General features: G+C 47.8%; 1 protein-coding gene across 1 annotated transcript in view; it reads right to left on the minus strand.

Annotated features, from left to right (window-relative positions):
* Window positions 1-26586, minus strand: part of LOC120843996 (protein tyrosine phosphatase domain-containing protein 1) — a 170543-nt gene that overhangs the window by 73842 nt on the left and 70115 nt on the right. Inside the window, exon 2 of the mRNA XM_042287602.1 lies at window positions 12751-12897. Coding sequence (XP_042143536.1) covers window positions 12751-12897 — 147 coding nt within the window. The remainder of the gene's footprint in view (window positions 1-12750; window positions 12898-26586) is intronic.

A 26586-nucleotide genomic window follows, 5' to 3' on the forward strand; every position in this document is an offset into this window, starting at 1 on the left:
TGGCCAAGAAAGCACGTCTGTCCTGGCCACCCGGCATCACCTTGCCAAGGCACAGCTCCCAACGCAACTCTATTGTCGACGGAGGCTGCGCAGTGACTAGACTCACGGCATCACTATGCATCCTGCCAAAAACTCCACAATCGTGGCGTCTGCTCTGGGATGGGACCAACGAAAACCACCTGACGACCCCCCCCCCCCCCCCCCCCCGCAGAGGGAGAATGCTGTGGGGATCGAAAAGGACGAGAATAAAGATGGCTCGTGAAGCGGGTCAAGCTAGCGCGCGCTCAGGACGAGCGCGGGTTAGAACGGGTGTGGACACCAGCGAAACGGTTGTCTGTTCTTGACTCTCCACAACCTGCAGTCCAAAATCTTTTCGAGTAATGTTTCTACATGCATTACAGCTGTTTCTGCCGGTATTGCATTCGGTGTGTGTGCTTGCGCATTCGTTTGCCACCAGACCGCCAACATTTGGACCCCCATGCAGCACAGCGATGAGGTTGACCGAGGTTGAATGTGGTGGGTAGCATGACGTAGACGTAGTTGTTGTTCAGAGTGACGTTTATCCTCGGCCTCTCATTTTCTAAAGTCTCTAATTTCCGAAATGTAATCAAAACAACGTTTACGTATCTTGGTCCTTTAAACACATATGGTGTAGGGATTTTCAAGCATCATTTTGGTAGCTATGTGTGAAAAGAATCGGTGTAAAGATATGGACATATCTGGAACATAAATAGGCTTATGTTCTTATCATAACGTGTGTAGCAACTTCGAACGAGATACTTGAAACGTTACGAAAGTTCTGTGGTGTCAGGCGAAGATATTTAAAGTCATCCTTTCAATTGTGATTGAGTAATACTGTGTCACGATAGAAAAATAGAAATATAGGGATTGATGGAGTTTTCAAGAAATTTAAAGTGAACGGTGTAAAGCGGTAACATACATTCCTTCAAATTTATTTTAAGATGCTGTCGGTTCATTTCGTCATGAGCTCCAGCATTGGCCAAAATAGTTTCGAGATAGATCTAATCGCTGTAACCTAAATATTAACCAATACGATTGCGAATACCGAGGCATAAAATGTAGTAGGCAAGAAACACTTATCAGCTTAGAACATGTTTTCGTGAGATGAGAGTTTCATGACAGATCTGAATCAAATAGTATTTCGAGGTATTTTACTGTACCTGAATAAGGGGTGTATCACAGTTACACAATGCACCGTCATAGATATGGGTTTAGAGATATTTATATCAATGGAACTACGAGCAAACCGGTTTATGAGTTGATTCTACGAGCATTAGACCGTTTCTATCGATGTTAAATATAAAAATTCAATTTATTTCAATATATATTTTATGTGCTTCCCAATGACGTGTCAAAAACAGTGTGTCATTAACGCACTGGTACAAATACAGCTCGAAATTGCAGTAAACGTATTGTTGACATAGATATCGATCAACAGTGGTAAAAGTGCCCACCCTTGGAAGACACCAGATCTCAAAAAAAAAAGAAAAACATTTTGTAGCTATGCGCGCCGTTCACCGAAACCATCTGTAAGCGCTCAGAAAAAGACATTATTTAACAGTGAAAAATAAAAAAGACCACGGATACTTACATCTAAAACTTTGTTGAGTAAAATTGAGTGGCTAACCGTATCAAATGCTTTTGAACGTCAGAAAAGCAGGCATAATCACTAAGGTTATTTTCAATGCCATAATTTAGATCGTCGGAGAGAGCGTCCCAGATCGGCTGGGTGCCTCGGTCAGCAGTTAAGATATATGCTGAATTTGAATATTTCCCAAGTGAACTGAGCGACATGGTAGCGACAGTGTGCTTACTTTCTTATTCTCTTTAAAACTGCAAGCATGTGAGCGGAGAGGTGTCATTCAAAATTTGTTATCACATCAGGGAAGGACCAAAAGTACTCAAAGAATGAAATCAAAGTTAATGATATGATCGCTAAAACGGAGAGTTTGCGAAAAGCACAGGCCATGAGGTCACTCCTATAGGAAATCACAAATGTGCCGCTGAAAGACTTGGCTACTTTGCAACACACAAAGTGCTGCTTTTTTGTGTTTTCTTTTTCTAAAACATCCTACTCCCCCCCCCCCCCTCCCCCACTCTGCCCTTCGTTGTCCCTCGACATTTCGGGGTGTGGGCTATCTGGCCTTCACGCCCGAATCAGTTTGTGACTCCGGTCTCAGCATAGTAGTGTGCTTGCGCAGACATCTGGTACCAACATTAAACAAAACAAAAATAATGTACCCTACTTTACTCAAAGTTTTGTGACCACTACTAAAGGCTCGCGAAGTGTGAAAAATTGATCATACATTCTACATCATTTAAAAAAAAATAATATTAGTTATTCAATTCAAAAGTGAGCCTTCGTTTGTTTTGCAAAAATGTGATCATGGCGAAGCTACGAGAACTTATATCCTTTCACTTTTCCTCTGGTTCTCTCCGTCCAGAATAGCTTCCTTATGGTGTCTGTTAGATCGTCGTTGAAGGTCATTCTAGACTGTGAATATTTTGTATCCTGGAGTCCAAGTGGCCGCTACGCATCATCCAGCGGATATGAGCAAACGAACCAGACGAAGTGGCAAGACATCACGCTTAGCGGGAAAGTGATGCTCAGAATCCACAGGAGAAGGCTGCAAGTTATCAATTTGTAGCTTCCCAGTAAAGCCCTCAAAATCCTTCCAATGTTGAAAAAGAAACAAAAAGGAATGGTGTGAATTTTTTGTCGGGTTAGCGACTAGATTGATCAGCGTCGTTCTGGACGATATTTAGTTGCTTAACCTCGAGCGCTTTGACAGATATCACTGACCGCAAGAGAGCTGTTTAAATCTGAAGCGGCTTGATGACTTTAAGTTGAGCATTTTCTGAAGCTATTAGAGAATTTTACTCAGACGACGCGAAGTTTCACAACTCGTATATCTTGGCCATTGTGTCGCGCAGAATATCGAGCGCTCGTGTCATCGACGATGGGGCACTCATTTTGGGGTGAAGTTCGTGGAGTGCGTCAAGGTGACGTTTCATCGTCAGCTTGACAAATCTTTCGCGTACCTCCTAAGAATGCAGAAGATAGCGTTTCTTATTCACCGTTAATAGCTGAACCAAAAATGCAGTGGGTTCAGCTTAAAAAGATGGAGGGTGGATTTAAAAGTGCCGTCGGCGATACCAGGGCACTTTTTCTTAGATGATAAAGACGAGAGAAATGAGCCCGCTTCATGGTCCTGCCGTCCAATGGCAAAGGTTCGGAGCAAACACTGCGTATACTTCAGGATCGGCCATGGTCTTAAGACGAAGACGACAAAAATGCCCAAGAAGGTAAACGGTTTAAACTAATACAAAATAAAATACACAAAAGATCAAAGGTTCCAGTTTCGCCCTCGAGAACAAATGCACTACATGAGTAAGGGACTCTCCTCGCCGACAAGTTTTGTTCTGTCCTCTAAGTCTATTTATCTACCACTCTAGCGCGCATATGCATTTGTTTCTTGTTAAGCGGGAGGATGAAGCTTTTTTTTCACAGCATGGTTAAGGCTGGTTCACATAGCCCTCTTTCCTTAAGTTACAACGTTTGCGTCGAGGCACGACCGCAAATCGTCGGCACATCCGTTCTCCGGACGAAGCGTTCTGACCAGTTAACCCTTTATTTCATAATGTAACATGTGTAATACGCAACAAGACACATTTTTATTACAAATCAAGTAGGTTTTTTGCCAACCAATAGATTTAGAAATATTTGTAAACTGTCTGGCATCGTGCGGTATCACTTGTTATAAATATTGGTCATCAGTGAAATATAGAGACCCGTATTCGCCTTGAAGCGGGATTGTGTAAAATGCCTTTTTCTGCCTCGCTGATAGTATTTAAAAACTACCTATTAGCTCGCTTGCTTGCAATGTTTTTTTATAGATAACAAGACACATTTCTTGTACTATTCAGCAGCTTTGTTTTCTACTACGCTTTATCTTTACTGTTGAAACGTCGAGGTTATATATTTGGTCTCATGGATCGAGTGTAGGGAGTACGCAGAACACACTCGATGTCGAGTCATTAATAGTCATTAAAAGTAACTAGAAGTCATTTGAACTACATATCTATCATGTCAAATTTTGATCAGAAAGCCAAAATTAACCATTGAAAGTCAACTCAGTCCGCGCGCAAACAAATAACTCAAAATAGTTACAAATAGTCATTGATCGTCATTAAAAGTTATTTGGAACCAAAATCCGTCTTATAATTAGGAAATAAAACCAGACATCAAATAATAGTCATTCAGATTCAATATGAGACATAGCCTTACAAATATTAGGAAATGGTCCCTAATGGTCATTAAAGTCTATTACAAGGGGAACAACCTAATAAACAGCTGCTCGGTCTATATGCCCCGAAATAGCTTAGGATATTGGCCCAGAGCCATTAATAGCCCTTGCAAGGCAATCTAGTTTATACTCGTCCAAATAACTCAGGAGTACAACCCAATAGTCATTGCAGTCATTAGAGGCTAACCAGGCCCCCAAAACAACAGGTAACACTGAACCGGACACTGTTTCTACTTCCTTATAAATACTGGCTCTTCGTTAAACAGCCAGTGCAGTATTTACTGCCTGTAATTACTACGTCGTGTAGCATTTCCAGCCTCATTGGAAGTGAATCTCGTATAACTTAAAATAAAGACCCGTAGAGCAATTACATATCTGAATTGATGTGCTTGATTTCTAACCGCAAAGAGCCAGCCACTACAGCTAGTAACAGCCATAGCCTTTAGAGTGGTCCATAAACAGCACTAGCAAGTTGACTAGTCAACTTACTAGAAAGTGACTAATTGCCAGTAGGTCATTTGTGCCAGGTGTAATACAATAGGTCCACATAGTCTAAATGCCTACTGCTAATGTGAAGCGCGCCTCATTATTAGAAATATCGTGTATCAGGTCTTGCTCAATTGAAATCGGCACACCGATTTGCCATTTATTCTCAATTCCTTATAGTGTGAAGAGAAAAAATAGTGTAGTGAATGGCTGTTATCCTTTTAATTTCGAGCTCATGGTTTACCATCCCACACCGATAGATGGCAGCACTTCTGTGTCTCCAGACAACCCCATGTATTTTTGGCTCCAGTTTCCAGTATTAGTAGTCAATGGTATTTGGTACTATGCTCCACATCAAATGGTAATGCAGACTTAATGGTGACTCTCCTCTAGTGGTATCGACAAGTAGGCATAAACCTGTTGCATAAAAAATACTTAATGTTTCGTCATTCGCAGAAACATCAGCATATGCTGGCATTGGCGTAGCATGAAATGTTTTTTTCTGGAGATGTATACGTTTACTTTTCCGGTTGAATTGAGAGGGAGTAAGAGGAGAGAAAGATAAACTAGGCAAAAATGTATTGTATTATTTGTTGTTCTTCTTTTCAGTGAAACCAAATATGTGCTGCCTCTTTTTACTATAGCTACATAAGTCCAAGGGGACATACAACTGTAAATTGTACCGCTATAAGAAATATTAATTCGTCACTGACAAAGGCTACCAGCGCCATGAACAAGAATGAGAACATTAAAACATATATCGTCCTGTATTCTTCTTTCCTGCTACTTTCTGTCCTTTAGTCCGGTGCCTTTAGAATCATCAACTAATTTGTATGCGTCATGCATGTCAAAATTGCCGCTTAAAACTAACAACGCGGAACATCACTAGGCAGTTTCCTGCTTTCCCCAAAAACAAATCACATTAGACAAAAAAAAAAGTCATTTTCGAGACAGGCGATTAACGTCAACATATTTGTTAAAAGGTGTGGGCTGGAAACTCTGTGTTCACTGCCTAGACGAAGACTTTTTACAGGATTTCCAACATTGCCCTACGTTATTAGAAAAAAGGTCATAGTACGTACAAACCACAGCTTGGATACCGGTTTTTTTAACATTACTACCACCTTATTAACTGCAGTTAGTAACGGAAATGTTGGTAACAGTTGCTATACTTCGCCTCACCCTACGATGGACTAAAGGCAGAAGCTACGAATCGCCAGATCCAATCACGAGCTACTTAGACATTGCGTGGGATTTCGCTTCGATACACGTATCGGGGTTCGCGTCTCGGATCACTGATGGGAATAGGCGGCCATTGCTTCCAATTGAGCAATGAGTGACTCAACAATTTTACACTGCAAAGAAAGCCACGACGTGCTGGCCCTTTGGAGTGCCGACGCTATAAACATGACGCAGCGTTTTTGAATTCGGAGCATTATTCGTTCAAACTTAATCAATGTTAATCGCGTCATAGTTTAGCGTGAAACGTGATTGGACCTGGCGGCCCGTGGCTTTGGCCTTTAGTCCATCGTAGGGTGAGACGAAGTATAAATATAAATAAACAGCGCGCAGATATAGACAAGGACGAATGGAAGGTTCGAACGACACAAGCGCTGAACTCACAACTAAACATTTATTGAAAAAAACCCAACGAAGTAAACCGCACTATCGCTTCAGCACGTGTCAAGATAGGCAATCTCTTTTTTGTGCAGAAAAACCGATGTTTAGCTGACGGATGCATCTTGCCCCTCAAGCATCTCCTCGATGATCACCTCAGCAATAACTGATTTTACTTACTGAATGTTATTTTATGTCAATAATGTAATTCCTCGAAATTGATTTTGAATGTTTCAAGAAATTAATCTCTAGTAAAAAGTAAACATTTGTGTGTAATTTTGTGCGACAGTTGATATGACAACATGCTCATCTGCGCTTCCTAGAATCCATGTTTTCATAATTCCACATAGCTACGCAACAACAGTAGTATTTATTACTAGCTCGACATTCATGGCTAGTAATGATTATTAACCCAACTATCTCGTCTTGTAACAGCCGCATTCTCTACTTGTGGCGTCAATACTGTGTTAAATAGTTAGTAGAAAGGTAGTGACGGCCACAGTTGTGGCAAGTACTATATTTGCAAATTTGTTAATGGCTTGTTTTTGAAGAGCGCGTTAAAGACACACTTTGTTGTTTCTGAAACAAAATAGAAGTAAAAGAAAGTATTCGTGAACGGTGCCCCTCAACGAAGAAAAGCCTCAGTGCTTGGAGCAATGTGAGCCCGATGGAAACATTTTCTGAAACAGGATAAGGCGAAAGTGATGTCTTTGTGAACGCCCCACGTCAAATTGTTTCTGAGGCTTTAGCCGCACTAAAACAGAACAAAAAAAAAGACGTAAGAAACACACTTTCGCGTTTGAATGAGGTGCGAATGAATAAAATAAGTAGCGTGTAGCGAAAAGAAAAGAGTAAAAAAAAAAACCTTCAGCCTTTCTACTCTGGTGAAGAAGGAAGAGCAGCAGATGCGCAGCCGTCGCTAATAGATGGCGGTAACTGTCCAGAGGGTTGTGTCGAGATTTATTTGTCTACGGACACGAAACTGTGGAAACTAGCCCCTAACAGCTCCGCTCTAATATTCGGAAAATGTCTGGATGCTCTGACACCAGAACTGTCTATAGCTACACCTCTATAGTTTCTGGGGAGTCGCGGCCACGAGGGGGATGGACATGGGCCCGCGGAGGCCGATTGAAAAGAGGATGACATGGGACAGAGCTCGAGCAGCGAGCTCGCGGGTGGTCGGCGACGGAACGGTAAAGGACAAGGCGCTTCCTTCAGATCGTCCAACTGTGAGACAGTAGATCTTTGGCACCTTGCGTCGTTTGATCCCCTCCGGGACGGTCGAGGCGGGGCCTGATCGGGCAGTGGCGAAAGTGGACACTACATTATCTGGCACTCAGACGTGGGGCCGGTGAGCTGGTCCTCACTTTCAGTCTTTTCTTGGAGGTCACACTAGACGCGTTCCTCGACCATTTTGAATAAATGGCGCACCTAACTCGCTGAACGCTCGATATTTTGAGAACCGACGTTGCCCGTCGATACAGGGTTGAGCGTGGCCTCGAGAAGGAACAATTTGTCCTAGCGATGCTCAGCGAGTGTCGGACGCCGCCGGGTGTGTTCCGGTGGGTGGGGTCATGTGTTCCCGAACGCTGTAGGTGCCTGGAACTCCAGCTCCGGTGGTGGATACGAGAGGTATCGGTGAGCTCATGCGCGCCATGACGGCTATGTTCGAGGAGCTTTCGCGGGTGTTGGAATGCTGAGCCTACGTCTGTGCCCCTACCGCGATTGAACACCCCAACGTCGATGCATTCAGGATACTCTAATGGAAGATTGATCTACGATTTCCTACAGAATTTCAATGCGTACATAACTTCCTCCGCCAACCGACGTCTTGGAGCCCGGCTACGCGTGAACAGGACAGATCGCGGACTTCCATATCGGGTATCGTAACAGTTATAAGACGCTGCACGAGAGAGCAGGGTAGCGTGACTTGGTGTGAAGTGGTGAGCCTAGAAGAGCTTGTCGAGGCCCGGGGAGCAGACGGGCTTTTGTCAGCCGGTGTCCAAAATATTGCGGGAATAGTAGTTGACACCGGGAACGCTGGCGGGCTAGTTGATGTGCATTGCGATTCGTATCTGCTGGGCCAAGATGCTTTGTTGCTTCGCGTCATCCCAACAATTGACGAAGGGTCAGAGAGACGACTTTCCCTTCAAGGTTGTGACTGCCAGGAGGCTAGGGAAGTGGTTTATCGGGTGCTTCCACGACTCCGCTCCGGCTGGTCATGACAGTGGCAGGGAGACATTTTATAAGTGATGTCGCGGCGCGACCTGGCCGGAGTTGAGGGGAGGGAGCGTATTCCGCTACACTCGTAGAGGCCCGGCTTTCCAGAAAGCAAAGCCGAGAGGCGGGAAGCCTTCATGCAGCCAGTGTTGAGTCACCACGCGAGGGAGGTTGCCATCCGCGATATCATTGGTCCCACCGCAAGATGTCGATTCCGCTAGGATCGAGCAGGTGGCGCGGGGCGGTGACAGTCATCGTCACCTGGAATTCAATGTCGGGGACGGGGTTTTACGGAGAGCCCCCCTACTGAGCAGCGCGGCTTGCGGTTTCGCTGCCTCGCTGGCTCCAAAGCGGAAAGGGCCCTACGAGGTAACCACGCGAGTGTCGCGTCTTACCTACGAACTCACTCAGCTCAGTGTAAACGAGCAGTCTGGAAGCGTTTGCGTCGCCTATTTAAACGGCCATTCCCTTTGCGACCAAGTGATGGGGAGCGTAACGCTCCAGCGACCTATCGCGCGTGGCCCAGAACGCGGACAAGGCGCAGTGGTCAGCCGGTTCGTGAAGATATTGACAACAGCCCGGGTCTTCGGAAGAGAGGGTGGCGCAGAGTGGAATAATTATGCACGCCTTTAACAGTGTTCAATCACAAAGAATTTCGGTCTGGAGTGACCGCTGGGGAGGAGCTCGACGTGGCGCCTCTCATGGACGGCCCCACAAGGAGAGCCCACCAGGGAAGAGCATAGACGCCACGGCCTCCCCAGTCAGTCAAGGAGGCCACCCTGGATTTCGGTGATCCGACTCACAGGGCACCAAACCGTGGATGCGGCCACCACGAGGGAGTGGCAGCAGTGGAGCCGGTCGGTATCAATGGAGCCTTCCAACCGAGCCCAGCGGGAGAAGGTCTGTCTGCTGAAGCGGTGGCGAATCTTCTGCGGAACGGGTCTGTCCCGTCCGCGGGCGGGGTGGGGAGGGGGGGGGGGTGGATCAGCTTGGAACAGGCCCCCTGCCACGCTGAGGACACGAGAACGGCGTCCGAAGATCATGGGGCAGGCCACTTCGTCTCTCGATAACGCAAACAACAACCGAGGCCAGAGGAAGGGCAGCGCGGCGACACCACCCTGCCGCCCATCCGAGGGCATACGCTACCAACTCTGGTCCGCGCCCTGGGTCTGAGAAAAGCGGCTGGCTCTGTGGGGTAGCCCTTGTACAATCGGAGACACGCGAGGCTGGAAGCATGAACCGGGAGCAGCTGAAGACGCTGTCTCCCCCTGCCAACGTGGAGGCGGCGGTTCAACTGCTCTGGCGAGACAAGTCCGACCTGCTCGAACCCGAGGCCCGGGGCCTCATTTATTCTCTTGGGGGCCACGCCGCCGCCACTAACGCCGTTCTTGGCCCGCAGCCGTCGCCGCGCAGCTCTTGTCGGAGTCCGTTTGCGGCCTGCCCTATGCCCGTCGCTGCTCCAGTGGCCGTTGAGAACGCGCCCGTGTCAGAGCCCGATGACTTCCTCATAGGCGGCCCATAATTATCCCCGTCTTCAAGCCCCCCCCCCCCCGCAGTGGAGGGGGGGGGGAGGGGGGCTTCTTCCCACTTGGCCCCGCGGGCCCATGTCCGGCCCCCTAGTGGTCACGATCCCCATGACTTCCCCCCCGGGGGGGGAAGTCAAGTGGGAAGAAGAAAAAATGAAAGTCGTTTACAACTCCCTGTAACGCCGAATTAGAACGCAGCTCTTGAGGAGGAGGAGGGAAGGGTACTGGGCGGGGGGGGGGGGGTCAAGCGACCTCAGGTCACGTGACCTTGAGGGTCACGTGACCTTGTGGGAGTCACGTGGGTGTCACGTGACGTAGGGGGGTCACGCGACGATGCCGATAACGTCATCAGTGATGATGACGATGCGGATGCTGGCGACGCCATCAGGGACGTCACTGATAATGTCATTGCAGATGACGATGACGATGCGGATGCTGGTGACGTCATCAGTGACGTCACTGATGATGACGATGACGATGCAGATGCCGGTGACGTCATCAGTAACGTCACTGATGACGTCATCAGTGACGATGACGTGAGCGGGGGGTCACGTGACCTCGAGGGGGTGTTCCCAGGTCACGTGGCCCCGGGGGGGGGGTCACGTGACCTGGATAACCATCGTGACCCTCGTGAGGGTAACCCTACTAACCCTTGTGAGGGCAACTCTCGTGACCCTCGTGAGGGTAACTCTCGTGACCCTCATGAGGGTTACTCTCGTGACCCTCGTGAGGGTAACTCTCGTGACCCTCGACAGGGTAACTCTCATAACTCTCGTGACCCTCGTGAGGGTAACCCTTTTGAGGGTAACTAACCCTCGTAACCCTCGTGAGGGTTTCGAGGGTCAGTAACCCTCGTAGCCCTCGTGATCCTCGTGAAGGTAACCCGCGTGAGAGTAATCCTCGTAACCCTCGTAACCCTCACTAGGGTTACGAGGGTTACTCGCGGTTACGCCGACGGCGACGGCGACGCCGACGCCGCTCAAGCCGGGAACGGGCGCCTAAGAGCTGCGCTCTAAACACGACACGGGGCAGAGCTGGAGCAGCGAGCTCGGGGATTTTCGGCGACAGAATGGTAAAAGAAAAGGCACTGCGTCCAGATAGTCAAACTGTCAGACAGTAGATCCTTTGTACCTTGCGTTGTGTGATCTCCTTCGGGGCAGTCGAGGCGGTGCTTGATCAGGCGGTGGCTAAAGTGGGCATCCACAAGTGTTTGTGTCGGGCCATATGCTGGGAAACGCGTAGTTGCTCGTAATATTAACACTACCATATCATCATAAATTCCACGGTACATTTTATCGCTTTTTCTTAAATAATTAATTCAATTAGCACGCAGAAACAAAATCCCGGATTAGAGAATCTTGGACAATATAAAAGCCTCATTTCACGAGTCAGCTCCGGCCGGCAGTTTTGGACTGAAATAAATGAAGTTTTGTACAATCGTCCCTCAGAAAATAAAGTGCTCTGGCCAAAACGTACTCGGCACCGCCGCATAAAGTGACTCGGCGCGTGTGCTACCATGTGTGGAGAACTACAACAGCGCGTGGATGATATAATTGCACAAGTCATCTTAAAAAGTATGCTATATATATTTCTTCGGTACCGGCACCTTCTGTCATAATGCCAAAACTAATCCCATGTAGCACTCCAAAGAGACGGCTAACTTGGCACAAGTTTAGCAATCCTGGGGACCTAACTTTTGCCTACCAAATTTTTGCACCAAGGCGTTAGTTAACGTACAGTGATTTTGTTTCGCATTATTATGACGTTTAATTGGCTCGCCACGTAATTGCCAGAGTGTCAGACCGGAGCCAAACATGCCAAGTAGAAACCGAGGAACCAGCAGTGAAGTTTGAAGATGGCATTTGTTTAGAAATATAAGCCTAACGTTGCCACATGAATACTCAATCGTTAGGGGTGAATCATAACTCTAGTTATAGTCTCCTATATACTGACAAAGCCTGGCAGATCGCCACGAGGCGTGGCCGCCGAAAGTGAAAAGGTAGAGCGGCAGACAAGAGGCATGTAATGGGCGCCCCGCTACGGCGAGACGCCAAAACACACTTGTCCCCAGCGATGGAATGTCCGCTCGTGCTTCTCGCGTTCCTCGGGCTACCGCTTCTTTTCTCGTCGGGTATTGGAACCATGTTTCGGGTCCTCGCCGCTTCAAGAGCTGTGCGCTGACTACAGGCTCCCCGAAAAATGCTCTGTGCTACCAGGTCCTCGCGTTCCAAAGCAGCGACCGGGCACTCTATGGCTTGAACTGCCAGGCTCTGTAAGTATAGAGGAGGTTATGCTCTAGCATACATTTGGCTATTTCAGGTTATGACAAATGAGAGCCAAAGTTCCTGCGGGTAAGCCTAATATTGACACTTCTTTTACCCATTAGGGCCAAGATACCCAGACCCTGGCCAAAAAGGGTCAAGTTTGGCTCTACCTTAGCCTCCTCGGGTTTTGAATACCATAGATTCCAAGACAAATAACGAATTTTGTCCCAAAGAATTATGTTACCTGGGGCGGCCAAGTCATCCACCGGTTCCGGGCAGTGGCGGTTCTTTGCCAGTGTGGGAACTCACCAGTGCGAGTAGATTCCCTGTATGGCTTTGTCGCGGTCGGACCAGCCGCTGCCGCTCTCGTACTTGCAGCGGGCCCCGCCGCAAAACACCGAGCACTGGAGCTCACCGGGGGCGCTGCGCCGAATGTGCTCCGAAAGTTTGGTGTAGCTGTGCACAAAAGAGAGGAGCCGTTTAAGCTCACACCCGAGATCGGTCTACAAAAAAAGGGGCTATTAGTTACTATAGTAGCTACGAGAGGAATAGTAAAACGAGTAAATAAATCTATTATATACGCTTTAAAATTACTCGAGGTACGCCACCCTAGCTGAGAAGGCTAAACAAAACATTGGATCGAAACATTCTATCGTCCTTTTGCCCTGGAGCAATTGTACTTGAAACAACCGAGAATAAATTCAGTTCTCTTTGCCAGGCGAACCTTAGTATTGTTTGTTAATAATAAAATTGTTACTCGGTTATGTTTGCTGTTTACTTACATGCTTAATGTGTTTTTTTTTCTACATAATCTGTATGTTGTGCATAATTAACCAAACCATTACTCAAAAAGTCTTACGGCTTAATCATGCTTACAAGATCCCCCTCATGTACAGCAAGGAACTAAAGTTCAGAACAACAAATTGAAGCACAAAACAATAAAGTGGGTCAGGTTCAAATTGAAATTGATACATTGAATGAAGGAGCCAGAGCCTTAACCTCAGATATCATGGGATATAAAAAACTTGAAACGGCAACCTGCCAAACAAACTACATGCCTTCAACTCGAGCTGCCACGGCTTTCAAAAAAATACGAAACCAAAACACGTTGGGCTTAATTTGCCGTTTCTTAAAACAGGGATGATAAAGACAAGCGATGAAAAAGCAAAAAGAAGTTTATTCATTTACGATACTGCGAACCTTGCGGTCAGCGCAGGAGAAAAAAAAAGTTTGTACAAGCAAAACAAACACATTCCAGCACTGGGACGGATCATGATTCCGTCATGATTCGGTCGATAAGCTCTTCGTATCTGAGAGCTTGACTGAAATAAACTGCTTTCTGCTTTTCTGAAGAAAAAAAAGAAAAAAAATCTGGGCCCAAGGACTTAGTTCTAAGTACACGTGGCACAGTGATGGCGGAATTCCTCTGCGCAAACCGGACGGAGACCGGTCTGCGGCCATTTCTAAACTTTGTTTCCCCTCACGTCCTGACGCAGCCGATGCTACGAGCTGATGGGACCAATCAGACAACGTTAAAAGCGCACCATCATGGTGTCCCGTCAAGTTTCTGTAAGCGTGTTCTTTCATTGTTGAATCAATCACCCAAAAAAAGGCCTAGTGATTGTGAGCTTTTGACACTGCTCGATTGGTCTCATCACCTCGTAGCGTCGGCTGCGTCTGGACTTAAAGGGGCACTGACACATCAAAATAATATAGAGTATAGTAAACCTAACATACTTCCCCGCCCCCCCCCCCCCCCCCACACACACACACACGCACACTTCCCCGCTTCCCTCCCGGCCACGCGAGCACTTCCCCAAGACGTGAAAAGGAACGCGTTTTAAATCAAAAGACTGCAGGTTGCGGTTTGGTAGTCTTGTGCTATTGCTTTTGACTCGCATAGATCTGTCTTCAATAGTTCACGTTTCATTTATTGATCTAAAAAAGTTTGGACCCCCCCCCCCCTCTTTTTTTTTTTAAGCCATTTATCTTCCAGGCGGCTCTTGGAGGTTTAGTGGTTTTGTTTGCGACTCTTAAACTGGGTCAGCCTGGCCACCCATGATCTACGCTGACAGCTGACGCTCCACTCTTTTAGTTGGTCAGATAGCTTGTTTCCTGTGCTTTCCGAACCGGAAACGACCATTTCAACGACAGCATGCATGGCTAGCCCAAGCGGTTTTTTTGGCAAGTTTGCAAAAGGTGATAAAATCATTGTTGTGGTTGTGGAGGGCTTCCTAATACCCTGGACACGAAGTGGTTCGGGTTTTGGAACAACCACCCGGACAAGAAAGAACATGGTTGTTATTTTGAATATGGGGTGGGGTCGTTCAAAGCCTTACCGCTTGCAACCAACTTGATATCAATACCTTTGTATGTATTCACCGCTGTGTCCTTTTCTATTGTCTGCTCAACTGAGCCATCCGTTGTGGTGGTTGTTGCCTGTGAGTTTTAGTAGGACGAACTGTAACCTCTTGCTCAATATATCTGGACTGCAGCTTCGCATTGAACAGCTTCATATCGAGCGCCTGCAGCTGTCTGTACCGCTACTGAATGCACTTCTGAGTGTTATTTGCAACAGATAAGAGATGTGGTGTAAACTGTCCGGAGGAAAAAAATATTTCTATACTTTTTTTATTTTTTTTTATATTTTTTTAAATGGTTTATATTTAAAGCCTGTTAGAAACATGCTTGGTAACAAACGTTAACAATGTGTTTTATGACTTCATTTGTATTACAAAACGTCTGACAAGTGACGCATGGGAAGAACTTTAATTTCTCTTGTCAGGTGTGCTAAAAAATCGATGCTATACGATTTCTTGGTGGACGCACATTTGAAGGTATTCCAAATTGTTCTCAGCTATCATAAAAAACAACCCTCTCGAGCTTTACAAACAAAACAAAAACGGTGAGTGTGCAGGCGAGCTGGTGGATGTTGATCATGTTGAAAACAGCCCGAGACTTCGGTAAACGATGGAAAACTTGGTGCAAGAAAGAGGACACAGGACGCCTCCAAGTTCCACGAAGTTTCTCATCTTTTACTCGGGTAATTTTGAACATTCTCAAATTTCTTGCTGCTGGGGCCTTTCTTACACGAACTACCAACATTAAAGCCCATATCCTTACAGAAGAATCAGAGAACGCCTCTAGCGAACCAACACGTAAACATGATGTGATGCGTCCAGTGCGTACGTTAGAAAACGTCCAACGTGTGCAATCAGGATGGTGTTGCGCCTAACGAAGTCACTTAGGTAGTATACCAGTAAGTGACAGTAAATGGACGACCAAGTCTACAAAATTATAAAGTGCGAAAACATAATTTCTGGCTAAAATGGTAATTATTACGTTTAGAAAGAAAAAAAACTCGTGCTTTTGATTGGTTTGCCACCGAAATGTCCCACACCAAAACGTCCGTCTACCAAAAAGTCCTAGACGCGACCACAAAGCATTTATCTATATTCTATAAGAACTGTCAAGCCTGTAAGTTTCATTACTTGTGCACAAACTACTTTGCAGGTTTCCCGAAAAGCAGTCAAAACGTTTCAGTGCCGACAACATAAAAACGAGGAAAACCGTACTTTTTCTCGTTTTTCTCATAGAGTACGGGCTGTTGGCTTCTACAGGGCCGTGGACCTCCTGAGCCAATACAAATTAGTATCATGAATAATGCATTATACCTAAAACGTTAAATGTGTGAAATAGAACTCGTATTTTTACCAACACTGCAAATACTGAGGCGTGAGAGCGCGCATGTAGGGTGTCCCAAATCACCTGGCTCGATCTAAAAAGGACCGTAAAAATCGACGCCTGCATGCAGCAATCTAAACTTTTCGTCAAAGGCGTATTTTACAGGTCTTTTTTTTTTTTTTTTTTTTTTTTGTAAAGTTAGATTGTGTAGCTTTCTACACTTTGTAACAGGGTCAACGGCGGGCGTCGACGCAGACGACCAAGTCGAATGGCGGGTCGTGTTTGGCGATCGTATTGATACATGGAGCCACCTCGTTATCGAGACTTCTCGTGACCACCGTGGCTTATTAAAAAGTGAGCAAAAGTGAGCATAATTTTTTTCGTAATGTACCTTTAGTTTAAACATCATTGCAAACAATCAAATCAAATCTTAAAGTAAAAACTAAAATGCGTTTGCATAACGACGGCGCTTTTGCTGCGAACGTATTTCGCCTGCTTGTCTTCTGCCTTCTTCCGATGTCAGCGCTATGTCCGCGTTACTTCTTCGTCTGGTCTTTCGTATTTTGCGCTGGTTTTAATCCCAAAGTATGCCGCATCAACTAGCCCAAGCCTCAACTTTAGCGTCTGATACAAGTTAAGAACGCACCAAATAAACTCCACCGGCCCGAATCCTCGTCGAGGTATGACTATTACGAACGCCAATTGAGTGTTCACGCAATGCTAGCGTTCGATTTGTCAGCCGCATTCAAATATCGTCACCATGAAGTCGTCCTCGTGACCACGTCGATACTTCGTCCCCACGCTACGTCGTCAGGTTTTGCGAATGAGAACAAACATGTCCCTCTTCATGCTTGAAGCGCGGCCGGCAAAGATGTTTTTCGATCAAGTGGCGTTGCGTGCGAATGTATATGGGTCCTGCGTCCATAACCAGCAAGGTTGTGGTATAAATATTAGCCTGGAAAAGGCAAGCAGGCGTCCCTCGCGCCTTCGAAGCCACTCAGCCGGCTCAATTGCTGCCGAGCCGGCCGTCGAGTGCAGCGGCGGAAACGGGCCATCGGTATGCCGGTCTCGAGCACCACCCGTCCGTGACCGCCTCCGTGGCGGCCGCCACGCCGGTGGCCAGAGACCCGAGGTCTATCGGACAGAGGCGCACCTCGGCCCCTAAAATCTACGACGAAAACATGCGTTTGAGGGGAAGCCTAATTGCCGGCGCGTTTGGAGTGTTTCTCGGTCGGAGTAGACCGGGAATATTGTGGCGCCTTCGCCGTCTTCACGGTGCACTATGGGGATCCGATGTACGACACGGGAAACAGAAAAATAAGTTTATCTTGGTTTTACGTAGGACATCTAGAGTTTATTTTGTAGTAATGTAGACATAGTTACTGTTGTATTCGCGTAGGCAGAAAGACTACCGCCGAATACTTCGTATTTATTGTGGTCCAGCCGTTGCGACTAGAGCCACTCGATATGGCAGCGTAGCTGCCAGAGTAGCGCCACGCTTTTCCCTGTGCCGCCTCTCACCGCGATTGGTCACACACGGTACCATAGCAACGAGCTGAGCTGGCTCGGTTTCCGTAACAACCGAGTGACGACTCGTCACGTGACCTCTCAAGAGCCGTGATGTCATCGGTAACATGGCAGCGCCCAGAGCTGGTGGATGCGAGTTTGTTCGGTGCGCGGAGTCGTGATGTGCCGCAGCTTGCCGACGATTTAGGGCTTCTTCGTGCTTTCTGACGTAGGTGTAACGTGAAGTTCTGAAAGAATGATACTTTATACCCTTTCTGTGCAAGATCGCTCTGGATATTAGCACCTGTGCGACAGCATCAGTAATATCGCCTTAGCGGTGCTCGGGTTTCCGGATGTGTTTGAGGATCGATAAGACATTTAGCATGCAATTTTCGCATTCTCTTGGCTTTATTTGAACGTTGGAGTGTCTGAGAATCGATGCGAAATCTATGCGTCGCATGTTGGGCCTTGGGGGATTTGTTTCAGCCCCAGGTAACCGCATGATCACAAACTTTTAGCGAGGAAGCTCCTGCGATGTTTACGTTTTGTACTAATCAACCAGGGAACCTGGGTTCAATCCCCACCCGTGCGCGTTTGGATTTGGATGAGCATCGTACCGGCCTGCGGTTGTGTGTCACTACTGCGTGGTGCACGTTAAAGACCTGTAGAGCTAGCGGTTACGCTGCATTGGCTAAATTGCTCATCTACATCGAGTGACTCGTCGCAACTTTGAAATCGCTGACCAAGTACACGCTGTAAAGATATTCACACCACTCCCAAGTATACTAATCAACGATTTTACAATATGCGCAGCGCGCGCAGCGCAAGTTCGTCTGCTTCTTTTAGTAGGGGTTGTTTTGACGTCAGAATGCCGAGCTCTGCTTGGTTCTGAATAAAGAATAGTGGGTAGACCTCAAGGCAGCTTGCTTTTAGGTCTACTCACTCTCCTTCAATCGGAGCCACTCAGATCTCGGCGTTCTAACGTCACCACAACCCCTGCAAAAAGAAGCAGACGAACTTGTGCTCCACATAGCTTTTAGGATAAAATTTTCGCATTTTTCTAGCTTCCTTTGAAAGTCTGAATTTCTGATAATCATAACGAAAGGTATACGGCGCGTGTAGGGCCTAGGGAAAATTGTTTCAGCCATGGGTCACCGAAAAATCACAGAATTTTTTAGCGAGGAAGCTCCTGCGATCTTTAACTTTTTTTACTAATCGCCAATTTTACGAATTGGCAGTTCTGAAGATTTCGATATAACTTGCTTTTGTTGCAATAACTTGCATTAGGTCGCAGTGTTTTTTTGTTTGTTTTTCAAGTGAAAAGCTGGCGTTTGCCCAAGTGACGTGTATGAAATATCCTGCTATATGACAATGCATCAACGCATACTATTAAACTTAGATGCTCAGAGGTGTGTTCGTCTTTGTAATTAACATTTTACAGACGTATTTATTTCTTACGAGTGTAATATTTATTTTCTGCAGCTGGGCCCGTGTTGTGCTCCTTAATGTCAGTGTGCTATGACGATATCATCATGTGTGTATGGTTCTAAATATCCTCTTCACAATGCCTACGAAAGCCAAAATGACGTCAGCCGACCCCAACTCACGCATTGGACACGAAAACTGTGTTGCTCGGATGTATGCGCTCGTCAGCAATCAATTCGTCCATGGATATTTGAATTCGCGTTTCTGGCGAATGAGTGCCCTGACGGAACGTATCATTACTTGCGAATGCCAAGTTCTGCGGTGTGCTTAAAAAGCACGGTGAAAGCTTGGGGTTATCGCACCGGTGCCCTAGCAAGTCACGACTGCGTGATTTCACAGTTCTCTTCTAAGTTGAGGATTACAGGTAAGGATGAAGAGGTTTAAAAATAATTCCGTGGCCCCTTTAACACGGATATGTGTGCTACACTAAATAAAAATATTGACTTTTTGAATGCCGGTAAACTTCCGAACGACCATTTGGCCTGTCGGCAAGAACACCTCATATCCGGCATCCGTCTCTTTTGATGATCCCAACAATTCCCTAGAGACCACCATGCCGTCCTTCTTAGTCGAATCACGTTGACGTCGCTCCTCACCAGTCGGTGAGAAAATCTCATCTTGAAGGGATGATCGGGTCTTCAAGAGAGTATGATGATAAACATATATACTCGCTCACTATATAGGGCAGTCGAGCAGCAGTCATGTTCTGAGCCAATCGTCCTGTCGCGGCCGGCGCAATCGGATTTTGTTCCATCGGAGCGAAGTCCGAAAGTACTAGGACGGTTCGTTCGTCCCACGAAGCGGCCGCCATCCCGGCGGCGCCGAAAACCACTCGCCTTGTCCGTGCACGTACGATACCATAGCAGCTCTCGTCGCCCGACAGTCCCTGGGCTGCAAATCGTCTCGCTTTTCAGAAAAAACGGGCATCGTTCCTCCAGAGGTTCTTGCCGTACCGCGATGCCAAGCGTCTTATACCCCTTTTCAATGAACGAATGGAGATATCAACTAGGCTACAAAGGTTGCCGCCCGGCGTCGCTAGAAGCACGGTTACCTGGGTTACCTTCTCAACCTTCCAGGCCCAAAATGGAGATCACTATCAGTGCTTCTGACGTCGTGCATCTAGATAATTTTGCGTCGTGTCGCTACTCTGGCAGCTACGCTGCCATATAGAGTGGCTCTAGTTGCGACCGGTCGGCAGATCGAGAGCTTGCGAGTGCGCGCGTTCTGCGAGTGCGCGCGTTCTGTGGCTGCTGTGCCAGCATCGTCGTCCTCTAGCACAGTGTTCTGACAACCGGGTATAACGCTTCTCCCCCCTAGAAAGAGTCACCATGTTGCTGAGGCAGCCGTCTTGGGCGTAGAGATCTTGATGATGCAGGCACAATGCTTGAGTCGGGATGTGCAACAGTCTCTGGGCCTGGAGCGTTTCGTTCGAAGTTTGTGGGCTCACTATTTATCGCAATAGTCCACTGCGGTAGAATACCTGGAGCCGGCTTCCCACTAATATCCCTCGAAGAGGTCTCGGCCACCGGATATTCTGCGTGTTTCTCAATTCGGTTGCTGATGTGATTCTCGTGCCGTCGAACTGTACCTCGCTCGGTAGCGACCAGCCAAGAACGCGATCCAATTCTCTTTGTGACGGTTCCTGGCATCTACTGTGGTGTTCCAGTAAATATTTTTACAAAGACGTCTTTGCCAACCGCGAGGCCCCTCGGAGACAAAGACTGTTGCTCCTTCCTTTCTTCCGTGTTCCCCCTTTGCTCGCTTTCGAGGCGACCCAGGCGGGTGATCTGAGTTGTTAACTCTCGACCGAACATCATCATCGCTGGTGTCTTGCCTGTAGTTACACTTGTGGTGGTGCGCTGCTTGAAAAGAAACCGGGCGATCCTGCATGCCAGAGTTCCTGTTTTGTCTTTGGCCAGTGCACGCTTCGTTTCTTGCACCATACTTTCGGCCTGAACGTTGGTGGCAGGATGGTATGGCGCACTTGTTCTGTGCTTAACTCCGTTTTCCTTAAAGAATTCGGTTGTCTTTTGTGATACGAACGATGTTCCATTATCTGTAACCACCTTCTCCGGCAGTCCAAACGTTGCAAATAAATTTCGGAACTGTTCGATTACTGAACTAGATTGTATGTTCTTCATTTGGCGTACCTCCAGCCACTTGCTGTAGGCGTCCACGACAATTAAAAACATTTTACCTTCCAGAGGACCGGAAAAATCAGCGTGGATGAGTTCCCATGGCTGGGATGCACGATGCCAGTCTGGAACAGGTACTTGAGGTGGGGATCGCTGCTGTTCCAGACAAGTGACGCAGGATCTTGCCTTTCGTTCGATGTCCTTGTCTATGCCCGGCCACCACACGTAGCCGCGTGCAGCGCTCTTTATTGTAACCATGCCTCTCTGGCCAGCGTGCAATAAGTTCAATACTTGAGATCTGCATGCGCTGGGGGCTACTATCCTTGTACCACGAATTAGGCAATGGTTGACTGTTGACAGCTCATTGAAGATGCTCTTGTAGGGACGATAGTCTTCGCCCTTCACCTTTTGCAGGTTTCCTTCTTGAACGGCTCTGTAGACTCGATTCAGGACATCGTTCCTCTGTCAATTCTGCGATGCGTTCCGGTGACAGATTCGAAATCGGAGAACATGCCAGCATTAGCACATCTCCAGGTATGCACGGTTCGTCTACCTTCGCTGGTAATGGTAACCGGCTGAGCGCATCAGCGTTCTGGTGGCATGCTCCTCGCCTGTACACCAGGGTGTAATCGTACGCGCTCAACTTGACGCACCATCTTGTCATTCTTGGAGATAACCTATGTGGAATCGGTTTGGTCGATCCAAGGATTCCAAGGAGCGGTTGGTGGTCAGTGTATATGACGACATGTCGTCCGGCAATGTACTCGTGAAAATGACACACTGCGTACACGACGGCCAACCCTTCCTTGTCTAGCTGCGAATAGTTTTTTTTCTGCAGCTCCCAATGTCCTTGGCGCGAAGGCGACCGGCGCTTCACGTTTTAGGTCACCTTCCTGGGCAAGGACTGCCCCCAGACCGTAGGGCGACGCGTCGCAGGAGAGCAGCAACGGCTTGTTTTCGTCATAGTGTGACAAAACAGTGGATTCTCTAACCCACTCTTTCAGTTTCTGGAATGATTCTCTATGCTTGTTTTTCCATTCCCACGGGACATTCTTCTGAAGAAGTCCATAGAGGTTGGTTGCAACTGTGGCTCTGTTACTGAGAAACCGGTCGTAGAAGGCCAGCAGTCCCAGAAACGCCTGCAGTTCGTTTTTTCCTCTCGGTTCCGGCGCGTCCAGAATGGCTTGCACTTTTTTATCTGTTGTGTGAATTCCTGCTGCGTCAATTCGGCGCCCGAGGAACTTGGCTTCGCGAACTGCGAACTGACATTTTTCTTTCTTGAGCCGCAGGCCTGCGTTTTCAAGTCTGGACAGTACTCTGTCCAGGCGTGCAGCATGTTGTTCTCGGCTCTCTCCACTCACGATGATATCGTCCAAGTAGATACTTATGCCCTGAATGTCAGCCAAGGTTGTTTCCATTCTACGCTGGAAAATTGCTGGTGCCGCTGAGATTCCAAAAGGCAGGCGTTTCACTTTGTACAAGCCTTTTATGATGTTGATGGTCAATACAGCTGCAGTGGCTTCAGACACTTTCAACTGTTGGTAGGCTTGACAAAGGTCCAACGTCGAGAAAACGGTGCCCCCTCTCACGTTTGCCAGAACTTCTCCTGTAGTTGGTAGGGGGTACGCTGCCTTCTTTGATACGGCGTTGACAGTACTTCTGTAGTCTCCACAGAGTCTGATCTCTCCACTCATTTTACGGACGAGGAGTAGAGGTGTAGCCCACTTCGAATGTTGTACTGGCTCGATTATATTCTGCTCTTGCAGTCGGGAGAGCTCTTGTGTTACTGCAGATCGCAGTGCTAGTGGAACGGAACGAGCCTTGCAGAACTTGGGCGCTGCTCCCTCCTCTAGTTCCAAGTGAACCGAGGGTCCAGTGTATACCGAAATGTCCTCATTGAAGACCGTGGAATGGCGGTGTAAAACCGCTTGTACCTCTGGCGGCGTGCTCTGCTGTCGCACTTGGTTGATTCCTTGTAACCTGATGTGTGGGGCCTGGAACCAGTCGCGGCCCAGAAGGTTACAGCCGGATCCCTTCAACACTATAAGCGGAAGCACGTAGTCTTTTGACTTGAATCTGACGGTAGCTTGGAGGGATCCCAGAAGCTTCGGTCCTTCGCCACTCCCAGTACGCAGTTCAATATCGTCGTGCGTAAATTTGGGCGGATCCCGTGGCCAGGTTTTTCGGAAGGTCTCTTCGCTAATTAGTGAGCAGGCGGAACCCGAATCAACTTCGAACTCCAGTGGTTTGCCTTCAATTCGAAGTGTGACGTGAAACTTTGTAACAGCTGTGTCCATAGCCGGCTTGTGAAGTTCATAAAATGAGCATCCAGCATTAGGCGGTATTTGGCTCTCTGAACTTGTCGATGCCATTATCTTGTTCGCTTTCTTGAGCGGTTTGCTTGCCTGATGCATTTTCTTGGCAATACAAGCTTTTTCAATATGTCCGCGCTTGTTGCAGTATCTGCAGTCCGCGTTCTTGAAACGGCACTCTTGCGGATCATGTTGTCCCGTACACCGGTAGCAACGTCGCCCCTGTTGTGTTGAGGGCTCCTTGTTCCTCTTTTCCGTCTGGTGCACCTGATGCTCGATTTTGCTCTTGATGTCCTTCTGCTGCTTAAAGGAGCTGTGCAACGATATTCAATTGGAATGTTTTTCTCTCTACACGAGCTTACTGGCACACCTGGGACTCAAGGATACTCACACGCAACGCCATTTGCCAAGAAACTCCTTTGTTGCGGTGTAATTTCAAGGACAAAAGCGATCACTTTCATTCAATCTCTCCTTTGCAAAATTTGATGACGTAACTCGGGGATCACAGTACACCCAAGTGACGATATTTGAATGCGGTTCATAGATTGGACCCGAGCATTGCGTGGGCACTGGACTTGGGCTCGTGACAATTGCTAGCTCGAGAAGCATTCGGGTTGTGACCCGTGTCCAATCGCTGCAACGACGACAACAGCCGAGCGATAACAATGTCTGGAACTCAGCGCGTGTCCTGCGCTTTGCCAACCCCAGCGCGTGGCTATGATCAACACTAGCGGCATATAATCGGCTCCAGATCACGTGGCCGCTTGTTCTGGCTGCGAGTTGAGGGGGTGAACCCTGCTCGATTTTCTTAAATTTTTTTCTGGGACTTCTACTGCGTGGGGTGAAAAACGAACGCATGTTTCATAGGTCAGTAACGTTAGGGATCCGTTTTCAGCGGTATTTGCGCAAAGTACAAAAATTGTTGCATAGCTCCTTTAAGTGCGCTCTCAGTTCTGACTGCCATGTCAAAAGCAGCTGCAAACGTCAAATCTTTTTCTGCAAACAGACGTTTCTGCAGCATCTCGTCGCGTATGCCGCAGACAAATCTGTCGCGCAGCATGATGTCCAACGCAGTCTGGTGTCGCGAAGAGGTGTTGCTGGTGTCCCAGTCGTAGCCCTTGTACCGGAGACCGGACCTGCCGTTGATGGCTGCGATGCCGTCGTTGCAGCAGTTATCGATGAGGTCAAGGGTATACTGAAATTGCAGTCTGCTGCCAGTTGCTTCAGAGTCGCGACGTAACTGTTGATTGACTCGTCGGCTAGCTGGTCCCGACGCTGGAACTTGTAGCGACTGTACAGCTCCGAGGCTTGAGGTTCGAAGTGTGTCCCGAGGATCGACACCAGTTCCTCGAACCCGATATCTCCCGGCGTCCTAGGGGCCACTAAATCTCGAACGATGTCGTATGTTTCTGGCCCGCAAAGCGTAAGTAGCAGTGCCCGCTTTTTGTCCAAGCTCGTGATAGAATTAGCAACGAAGTAGAACCCTAAGCGTTCGATCCATGACACCCATGCCTTGCCTGAGAAGGCTTCGATGGTACCTTGGGTCGGCATGGCTTGCGGTGGCTGTCCAAGGGGGCTATGTTGCGCTTTTTGCACTCCAAGGAGACTAGGGAGAAGTAAGTGACGTCAACGACACAGCAAACGCAGATTGGGTGTTGATTTCGTTTTCTTCTGTCAACATCCAATCTGCGTTTGCTCTAGTCGTTGACGTCACTTCCCTCTTCTAAGTCTCCTGGGAGTGCAAAAAGCGCAACATAGCACCCCAGGCTTCGTTGGCTCGTACCAGGTCTCGTCGCCAGTGTGGTATTCGCGTAGGCAGAAAGACTACCGCCGAATACTTCGTATTTATTCTGGTCCGGCCGTTGCGACCGGTCGGCAGATCGAGAGCTTGCGAGTGCGCGCGTTCTGCGAGTGCGTGCGTTCTGTGGCTGCTGTGCCAGCATCGTCGTCCTCTAGCACAGTGTTCCGACAACGGGTATAACAGTTACAGTTGCGCACAAAAGGACGGGGACAAAGAAGAGGAACGCTTCTCTGTCGTCTAGGTGTTTCTCTTGTCTGTCTCTGTCCTTTTGTGTGCAACTGTAACTATGTTCAGTTTAGTTTGTGTTTCTTTTTTGCATTATAATCTCAGAAGGAACAAAAAATATAGATGGATCCGCTTTTTCGATATACGAAGCACCCGAGTCAGCCTGAGTATAAAGCGAACAGCCCCACAATTCCCTTTGTCACGCTTTGTAATTTCGGATAGCCGCGAAGTCTTCTGGGATTTTTCAGAAAGTGTTTGTTGTCGGGTATGAGGGCATAAGGGATGGGTAATATGTTACGTCAATATTTAAAATAAGTACCTGTATCTATTTAAAAGCAGGTAAGGAACCGATGACGCCTAAGCATGCACTTCTTATGAGTTGTGAATGCGAAAGCATGAATGTTGTTCTTCCGCTCCCTTAGTGCATCTGCGGTGTACTGGCGTGGACGGCCATGTTTCGCTACTGGCAAGGTTGCAGCAGCGACGATATAGATGCCTCAGGCGTCGCCATGTTCCTCGACGCTGAGAGGAGCAGAAGCGGCCGCAGTCCCCCCCCCCCCCCCCCCCTTCTTCCTTCCCCCCCTTCGGCAACGGCTGACACGAGAGCGGCGGCCGAGCGCGAGATCTCGTGAGGCGGCCGCCAATGGCTATCTAGGGGCCGTTTCGCTCAGCCAATGGGAGAACGGGCATTTCCTTCGCGTTTCTTCGCGGTTACAGACACCACCTGATCCGCTTAAAGGGTCCATGAAACGAATTTTGGGTTGGGATGAATGATTTTAAATTGGGACTTTACTAATCGCATATCGTTTAGTTGGCCAAGAGAAAGAGGCTAGAAAGTCAAAAGCCAGCATTTCGCTACGAACATTTGAAAATATAGCGGACTATTTTGTACCTTCTTTCCTTCGAAAGCTCTCCGCCTTTTCACTATGATACATCCGCGGTTCCAAAAGCGCGTCACCGGCGCCAAACTGACGTCAGCAGAGCCCAGCTCACGCAT

Source organism: Ixodes scapularis, unplaced genomic scaffold, assembly GCF_016920785.2.
Source record: "Ixodes scapularis isolate PalLabHiFi unplaced genomic scaffold, ASM1692078v2 ptg000005l_1___fragment_3__unscaffolded, whole genome shotgun sequence".
Classification (NCBI taxonomy): Eukaryota; Metazoa; Arthropoda; class Arachnida; order Ixodida; family Ixodidae; genus Ixodes; species Ixodes scapularis.